We start from the raw sequence: 10,000 nt of genomic DNA, 5'->3' as shown, positions 1-10,000 counted from the left end.
TATAAAATGAATTTTTTTTCAGTATAAAATTAATCATTTAAGAAATCGTTTTAAACCAAATTTGAGTGTTTATATATAAAGCATCTATCCCACACACCTGATTCATCACATCAGCTGCATTTTATTAAAATGTTATTATATTTTTATATTTATCAAAAGTTTTTGCACCCTTAAGACGAAAAGGAAGACGACAAAGACATTTTATTAGCAAAAAAAAAACCTAAAAGACAGTCTGTGTTGTTTTTTTTTAATGACAGAAGGGTGAAATAATGCATGTTAGGATATAGAAGATATAAATATTCCTTTATGAGGAATTAAATTACTCCACTCTACTTTGAACATCCTTCATATCAGCTTTGAGATCGTCCCAGCTGTAATGTTTTTAAAATCTTGGAATGTTATTTCTCGTAGATTAATTGTGAAATAAAGATGAAGGCACAGACCTTTGCTCTCAACTGTATGCTAGAGCAAGAATGATCTTTGTGTGTGTGTGTGTGTGTGTGTGTGTGTGTGTGTGTGTGTGTGTGTGTGTGTGTGTGTGGGGACATGTTTTTATATCTTAGTAAGGACCAAATGTCTCTCCTTGTGGAGTCCACAAGTAAAACTGCTACCCTTTGAAAGATGTTTAGGATTAGAGTTAGATTCAGGTGTAGGCATAAGCATTAATTAGCTGCTTTATGTCAATATCAGTGGAAGGTCCTAACACAAACAGTAAGACAGGTGTGTGTGTGTGTGTGTGTGTGTGTGTGTGTGTGTGTGTGTAGCTCCGGTCGCAGGTCGCAGAAGGCCGCTGTCTCACTCTGGACTGTTCGGAGAAGGCTCGGGACCAGGCAGTCCGCGTCCTTAAACATTTCAACGTCCACCTCACGCCATCGGACATATTCAGTCGGTGCCAGGTCAGTGTGTGTGTGTGTGTGTGTGTGTGTGTGTGTGTGTGTGTGTGTGTGTGTGCGCTTCCTGACAGGCGGCTTCTTCCTTCTTTTTTAAAAGAAAAAAAAAAAAGTCAAGATCAGTGACCAAACAAAAAGCAAAACAACAACAAAAAAAAAAGGCGTAAGTGTTAGTGACGCTGAGTGAGACGGAGACGGCGGAGTGTGTGTGTGTGTGTGTGTGTGGAGCATGAGGTGTTTTATCAGCGCGAGGAAACGTGGAGGCCGTGGGCAGGAAGGAAGTGAGGCGAGATAGAGCGGCGCTCCGGAGACACGTCTCCTGTGAATCATTCGTTTGAAGTGCCACTGAGGTATTCACTGGAACAATGGCCGCTGTTTTTTTTTCTTTCTTTCCCCTTTAACTGTAGGCCGTAAACAGCAGAAGGAGGAGGAGGAGAGAGGGATATCTCACTGTGAGTGAATAAAAGTGAATAAGGATAAAGAGTATAAGTGAGGGAGTAAAAACTAATGAGCGTGTTGAAAGGTCTGAACTGGATTTGACTTCGTGCCAAAAATCAAGAAGATGCGTTTTACATTTAAGAGTCAATATACAATAATAATCATTCATTTCATGTTTAGTCACATGGCAACAACTGCACCTTTCCCCTTCATTAATATGCAAATATCTATGAATATGCATGAGATGCAAATTAGAAACACCCCAACATCATCCTGCTATCCGTAATACCGAGCTAGCGAGTCTAGCATGCTGATTCTGCGGGGAAAATGTTTTGGGAAAAACACAATCATCCTCTAATCATTTGCATATTTAGTGATGTCACAACTTGAGCTCGTGCAAAGCCACGCCCCCGAATCAGGTTTAAACACACCGAGAATGTTTCTGATTTTTTAAGGAATTATATCGATAATATAATTTAGCAAAAATTCCAATGTTAGCAGATTTGAATTGTGAAAATTTGTGGATTCTATATCTATTTATTTAAGTACTTACATCCCTGTATATTTACTTACATGCATACTTATGTACTTGCATACTAACTTACATAGTTCCTTACGTATGTACTTATTTAAATACTTATTTAGTTATGTACTTACCTACTTATGTACTTATATACTTATTTGCATACTTACATAGTTCCGTACTTATGTACTTCCTCTACTTGGCACTTATCTACAGTTTTACATACATACTTTTTTACATACTTACATACCTACCTAGTTAGTTACGTACTTACTTATGTACTTTCATACTTACTTATATCCTTATTTACTTGTGTTCTTACTTACTTACTCACATGCGTACTTACTTACGTACTTATGTACTTATTTATTTAGTTACGTACTTGTGTACTTCCTTATTTACTTACATATTTCCTAAGTTACGTACTTACCTAGCTGCATACTTATGTATGTATTTGCATAGTTACATACTTACTTGGTTACTTACATAGTTCCTTATTTATGTACTTACATACTTATGCACTTGTGTACTTACTTACATAGTTCCTTATTTATGCACTTACAAACTTGTGCACTTGTGTACTTATTTACATAGTTTCTTACTTACGTACATATTTACCTTGTTACATACTTAGTTAATTTGGCATTTACTTACGTTCTTATATACTTATGTACTTGTGTACTTACTTTCATACTTAGTTACATGCATAGTTCCTTTCTTACATACTTACTTACATACTTACCTAGATATATACTTATTTACATTTTTACATACATGTCTCCTTACTTGCGTGCTTCCCTGTGTAGTTGCTTACTTACTTACTTATTTACTTATGTACTTACATACTTAGGCACTTGCGTACTTACTTACATAGTTCCTTATTTATCTTCTTACTTACATACTTGCATACTTAGCTATTTACATACTTACTTAATTTTGCATTTGCTTACATCATTACTTACTTGTGTACTTACTTTCTTACGTACTTATGTTCTCATATACTTATGTACTTGTGTACTTACTTTCTTACGTACTTATGTTCTCATATACTTATGTACTTGTGTACTTACTTTCTTACTTAGTTACATACATAGTTCCTTTTTTACATACTTACTTAAATACTTACATACTTACCTAGATATATACTTATTTACTTCTTTACATACATGGGTACTTACTTGCATGCTTCCCCATGTAGTTGTTTACTTACTTACTTATTTACTTATGCACTTGCGTACTTACTTACATAGTTCCTTATTTATCTTCTTTCTTATATACTTGCATACTTAGCTATTTACATACTTAGTTAATTTTGCAATTACTTACGTCATTACTTACTTGTGTACTTACTTGTGTACTTACTTGTGTACTTACTTGTGTACTTACTTTGTTACGTACTTTCTTTCTTACATGCTTTCTTACTTACATACTTATGTACTTGTGTACTTACTTGCATAATTCCTTATTTATCTTCTTATTCACATACTTAGTTAATTTTGCATTTGCTTACATCATTACTTACTTGTGTACTTACTTTCTTACGTACTTTCTTACTTTCTTACTTACATACTTAAGTACTTGTGTACTTACTTATGCATGTTTTTGGTGAGTAAGGTGGTGCAGAAGTGGAACAAGAGCATGCAGAGATGCAGGTAGAGTTAGAGACAGAAGAAGTGTAGAAGAAAGGAACAGAAAAAAAGAGAGATGCAGGTGGATAAGTCCCCAGTTCATCTTTTTTTCTTGTAGCATATCTGCTTTTCATCAGCACTCTCTTTTGTGCGAAAGTTCACAGGCATTTGCGTCACAGACGCGGCGTCTCTTCGGGGTCAGGTGCTACACGGTGAAGTGAGGGAAGTCAGGCGGAGAGTAGTAGGAAGTCTGAAAGAGAAGAAACAAACGTCAGTGGATTGTTTTTTTTTTTTTTCTCTCTGAAATATTATCTGGAAGTCATGAAGGTAAAAAAAAAAAACAAACTGACTTCCTCGCTTAACTCACACGTACAGAATATCATGCACGTACAGAACGTTTATTCATTTGGCAGAAAGCAAAAGAGTTTTTTTCTTTTCGTTATGAAAAAAATTACATTTATGTATAAAATATAAAATTAAAACACATTAAAGGAGGTATGTAATATCCAGTATTTAGTTAAAGTAATCAATCAGTCAGCAAATCACATTTATTCATCAGAAGTCTTTTGGGTTTTTTTTTGTGTTACTCCTCTGAAAAATACATTTATTTATTTACTAACTTATTTACTTACTTACTTAAGTATTTATTTTCTTACTTGCATACTTACGTATGTAATAACTCATGCATTTACTTAAGTACTTACACACTTAAGTACTTGCTTACTAACATACTTTTGCACTTACTTATGTACTTACATACATATGTACAGTACGGACTTATTTACTTGTGTACTTACTTACATACTTGCATATGTAGGTGCATACATACTTGCATACTTGTGTACTTATTTATGTAGGTCCATCTCGCTTGCCTACGCACTTATGTACTTACTTACATACTTGTGTACTTATTGTGTTCTTACTTAAATATTTAATTACATATTTACTTAGTTACATTCCTAATTTCACACTTACATACTTGTGTACTTACTTACTTACATACTTACATAAATACTTACCTAGTTACATACTTATTTGGATACTTATGTACTTATGCACTTGCATACTTACATACTTCCTTACATAGTTCCTTACTTACATACTTTATTACATACTTACCTGGATACATGCATACTTAATTTCACACATATTTACATCTTTACTTACTTGCATACTTTCCTTACGTACTTATGTACTTACTTATGTTCTTACTTGCATTCTTACGTATGTAATAACTTGTGTATTTACTTCAGTACTTACTTACTAACTTACATATATACTTAAGTACTTACATGTTTATGTACTTGCTCATGTACATACATAATTACATGCATACTTACTTATTTACTTACTTATTTACTTGAGTATTTATGTATTTGTGTACTTATTTACATATTTAATTACATATTTACTAAGTTACATTCTTAATTACGCACTTGCATACTTGTGTACTTACATACTTACTTACATACTTATGTACTTGTGTACTTATTGTCATACGTACATCAATACTTACATAGTTACATACTTATTTGGATACTTACTTGTGTACTTGTGCACTTACATACTTACATAGTTCCTTACTAATGTATTTTATTACATACTTACCTAGTTATATACTTACTTAATTCCGGACTTAAAGTCCTTACATACTTGTGTGCTTACTTTCTTACATATTTACTTACGTAATTGTGTACTTAATGTACTTACACACGTTTTGTTTACTTACATACATACTTTGTACTTACGTGTACCCTCTGAGAGTATGTACTTATTTACTTGTGCACTTACTTATGCACATGCATGTGTGGTTGCATACATACTTCCATACTTATGTACTTACCTGCTTACGTAGTTACATACTTACTTGCCTACGTACTTATGTACTTACTTACATACTTGTGTACTTATGTACTTCTATACTTACATATTTAATTACATACTTGCTTAATTACTTTCTTAATTTCACACTTACATCTTTGTGGACTTACTTATGTGGTTGCTTGTGTAGTTTCATACATACTTGCATACTTACTTACATACATACTTCCTCAGTTAGGGACTTACTTACATACCTGCATACTTGTGTACTTACTTGCGATTTCAGTTGAGGCCATTACAGCTCGGAGGTTATTTAAGTGAATTTCAGAGTCTTACTCAGGCGCTCATCAGTGTGTTTGTGAGAGTTGTGGGATTTGAGCACAGAACCTTCTGGTCAGTGGGACAGAAGCGTAACCTCTGAGCTCGTGCTGAGCAGAAAACAATAATCACTTCCTCAAAAAGGTCACATCCTGTGCACTAAAATCGCTGAGGCAGCACGTCCGGCTTTCTCCGGCATTCCTCAGATACGTGATCCTCCTTTCGGACAGTTTCTGGAGAACTGTATCTTTTCTCTTTTTTTTTCATCTGCAACCACAAAAAAAAGAAAGTGCTTACATTTACACTTAACCCATAGAAGGGGTGTTTTATTCAATCATTTTTCATCAGATTGTAGTTTTAATTGTGGAAGAGGCTTGAAGGGGAAAAAAAGAAATCAATAAACGTCCTGCTATGAGAGAGAGAGAGAAAGAGAGAGAAAGAGACAGAGAGAAAGAGAGAGACAGACAGAGACAAAGAGAGACAGAGAGAGAGCGACAGAGAGACAGAGAGAAAGAGAAAGAGAGAGAGCAAGAGAGACAGAGACAGAGAGAGACAGAGACAAAGAGAGAGAGACAGAGACAAAGAGAGAGAAAGAGAGACAGAGAGACAGAGAAAGAGAGACGGAGACAGAGACAGAGAGAGAGAGAGAGACAGAGACAGAGAGACAGAGACAGAGAAAGATACAAAGAGAGAGAGAGAGAGACAGACAGAGAGAGACAGACAGAGAGAGACAGACAGAGAGAGACAGACAGAGAGAGACAGACAGAGATAGATAGATAGATAGATAGATAGATAGATAGATAGATAGATCCTGAGAAAAATTGCAGTGTTTCAGTAGTGGTAAAAAACATCAACAAATATTTACAGATAACATGAACAATAAAAATAAGAAAAAGTAAAGAAGGACAGTGCAAAAAAATACAACAAGCTTCTGTTTTGCAAATTTAACAACAAAGAAATAGGAATATTATTTACAATTCAAACAAAAAAAACGTTTTTTACTGCTAATTTAAAGCCTTTACCCGAGAGAGAATTGAATTTAAAGCCTTTACCCGAGAGAGTTGTGTCCCGAGCGACATGGCAGGACTGGACAGGGTAAACAGCGTCGTCTTTAAAGGATCTTAGCTTTAAAAAACAGGTTCTGCTTGTGAGCCAGTGTTGTACGGTTCTATACGGAACCCATACGGCAAATTTTCTAAGAGTGTATAATTCAAGTTTTACTCTAATGACTGTGGGAGGATAGTTTTACTCCCCCGAACACGTCACTTTACTGTAGAATACTGATTCTACTGTAGTGTATATTCTATATTTCTGTTCATTACTCTCTCTTTTTTTTCTCTCTCTTTCCGTCTCACCAACAATCTCAGTCACGCTGTAGAAATCCTGAACCGCTTCAATTTATGGTTAAGTGTAGTTGCGTTTCCTGAACGTAAATCATCAACTCTTTGTTCTGGAGGTTTTTTTGTCTTTCTTTCTTTCTTTCTTTCTCTCCACTGAGTTCAGTAATTCAGTGATTGTTTGCTGAGGATATAGTTACGCTAAGAACGTGTCTGAAGAATGAAAAAAAAAACTTTTGTTGTCATTAGGAGGAAAACTGTAGAACGTATGAATTTTAACGCATAGAATTAAAGAATTAAATTAACAAGGAAAAAAAATTTACCCCAATATAACAACCAAAATCCATCAGAATGCTAATATTAAAAAGTTCAAAACTACAGGATGCTTTAAATGAACGTCGCTTGGGGAGAAAACTCTTTTTTTTTTTTTTTTTGTTTTTGTTTTTTATTTGTTTTTTAATTAAGTCAGCGGTGTTTACTCATTTCAGAGAAGTTCTTTCTTTTTCTTTAGATTCTGTTTGCACATGTAGCAAATGCAGGAAAACAAAAGATATTACTTTATAGTAAATACATAGGATATTTTTTTTAATTTTGAGTGTATATTTTACAACAAAAAAGGGCAAAGAAAAAAAAGCAAGTACTGATGATGAACCTTTGTTGCTCTGCCACATCCGACCCCTCTTTATTAACTAAAAAAAAAAGTAAAATACAAAGAATACAAGAATTTATTAGTTATTATCTCAATCTGAAACAACCAATCAGGTGTTAGCAGTGAGTGTGAAATAATAATCTTCAAATTTGAATGTAATGAAAAAATTTTAGTAGAAAATCTGTGAAGTTAAGAAACATCGGAAATGTATGAAATATGTCATGTGCTGTGTAATCTGATTATTAGGCAAAAAGAAATAAATAAATGGAGTTAAGATGTTGCACATTTATCTGTAATGATCAGATGACGATCAGATGATCAGATGACGATCAGATGATGATCAGATGGTTCACGTGCTCAGTGTAATCCACAACGTTGGAGGTCCCACATGTCCACCACCTTCCTCTCCACCTGTCCTTCCTCTTCTCCTTCTTCCATTTGGTGGACATTTCCTGTCCTCCACCTCCACAGTCCGTATAAAGAAGCGTGAGATGGGTGAGAGCGGTACGGAGAGGTGAGTGAAGGAATGTGGAGAGGGGGAAGAGAGAAGAGAAAAGGCTTTGGAGGTCTTGAATGAGGAGGCTGGAGGGTCTCGAGCTTCCCCCCCGGGGCTGATCTTCTGAAAGGCCACCCAGGCAAACTGAACCCTTTTGTTATCTGATGGTGGGGCTTTTGATGAGCGGCGGCTGTGTGTCTTTCTCCTCCGGCTCTCGCAGGCATTCCTTCACTCGGGTTAAAGCCCCGAGCCCCCTGTGTGGCCTATTGATACCCATCGACAATCATTAACCCCGTCACGACCGCCGTTATCCCCGTGTCTCTGTCCGTCCGTCTGTCACCGTCACGCGCTTCATCGTGTGTGGAGCTCTCGCGCTGGCCGATCCGACCAAAATACCACGTCACGAAACGTCAAAACATTTCTTATTTCATGCATCATGATATACAGGACTGCTAAAAACCGTCAGCGAAAAAAAGTTTGTAAAAAATGAAGAGTTTTATGATTTTAATTTAACATCCCATGATTCTAATACATTCTAATAATCCTTTTTTTTTTTTTTTTTCAGTTTTAAAGATTCAGTGCAAAATTTTAACATCAAATCATCTCCTTTCAGTCAGTCTTTAATCGTCATTATTAAAAAATTTTTTTTTAGATATCTCAGAAAAGTGTATAGTGACAATTTATGCCAATATCGATATTTTATCGTCATATCATCCAGCCCTAGCTACTACACTGCTAGCTAAGCTAAATACATCTCGTAATAATCTCTATAATCATTCTCTCTAAAATGCTAATCCTGATTATTCTGCTAATATTGTAATCAGTATAGAATAATTTTTTCATTTTATCATTTTTTTGTGTTGTGTGTTATAAGTTATAAGTGTGTATCCCTTCACATGGGAAAAGTGCTGAACCGATGTAAGTTTGTGAATTGAGCTAATCTTGTCGTGAAGTTAAGTACGAATGAATTAGTGGATAAACTTTAATTTAATCCTTTAATTAGTTTAAATGTTTCTGTTCCTAATTTGGAGCCGTCTGTACTTCTGGTGATATTAGTCCCGCCCCAATCCATCACGTCAAGTCACTTTTATCTGTAAAAAAACAGATCATGCAACAGAAAAGCGTTCGCCTTATAGTTCAGAGGTCGCAAGGAAAGAAGGGAGTCCAAGAGCGCAACAATCGGCCGTGCTTTCTGGGTGTCAATCACAGCGACACGAGCCAATCGTGGGCGTCTCTGAGCTCGTGTATGCGGAAGAGGGCAGATAGCGCTGTCCTCAGGGTGTGATAGGAGAGAGCCGGCTGGTGGGTGGAGCCTGGCAGGTGACCAATTAGGGAGCGAATATGGAGAAATATGTTAAATGGATAAGAAAAGAAGAGTTTTCAGATTTAACCGTGTTAGTGCATTATGGGTATTTCGTGACCCGCTAGGCTGCATGGTTTGTACCCAACGTAACGCAGTGCATTGTGGGATTTTCTGCACTGTGTAGTGAACAGGACGGAGTTCCGACATGTTAAAGGGATTTAAAGTGAAGATAAAAGTCAGCTTGTGTGTAAAATCAGAGATATGATTACAGTATGGTTTATTTTTGTTCAGTAAACTAATCCCGTCCGAATATTACATTACTCTCACATGTAGCGTTCAGTATGAGAGTATCACGCTGCTGTAACTCGAACTCGGCACGTCCTGATTCAGCGGCTCATCATGACATCCTGTCTGTCTTTCTTTTTTTTTTTTACTGCTCCCTGCGCGTGACATCGATTCAGACGTGTCCGAGTCGCTGTCGATCCCACGGCAGCGCGTTTCTCCGATTTCACCGTCGTTAGCGCGGGGATCGAGTTGTGCTCCGCAGATGGCGTGCGAGCTCTCGGGGGCCGGGTTCGGCGTGCCTTTTCCCCACTC

At 36.2% G+C, this 10,000-nt stretch overlaps 1 protein-coding gene across 1 annotated transcript in view; it reads left to right on the top strand.

Annotated features, from left to right (window-relative positions):
- exd3 (exonuclease 3'-5' domain containing 3) overlaps positions 1-10,000 on the top strand; it is a 56,676-nt gene that overhangs the window by 16,433 nt on the left and 30,243 nt on the right. The window contains exon 16 of the mRNA XM_034312837.2: positions 765-896. Within this exon, the coding sequence (XP_034168728.2) occupies positions 765-896 (132 nt within the window). The remainder of the gene's footprint in view (positions 1-764; positions 897-10,000) is intronic.

This window comes from Pangasianodon hypophthalmus, chromosome 17 (assembly GCF_027358585.1).
Source record: "Pangasianodon hypophthalmus isolate fPanHyp1 chromosome 17, fPanHyp1.pri, whole genome shotgun sequence".
In the NCBI taxonomy this organism is placed as follows: Eukaryota; Metazoa; Chordata; class Actinopteri; order Siluriformes; family Pangasiidae; genus Pangasianodon; species Pangasianodon hypophthalmus.
This window is presented reverse-complemented; position numbering and strand designations above follow the sequence as displayed.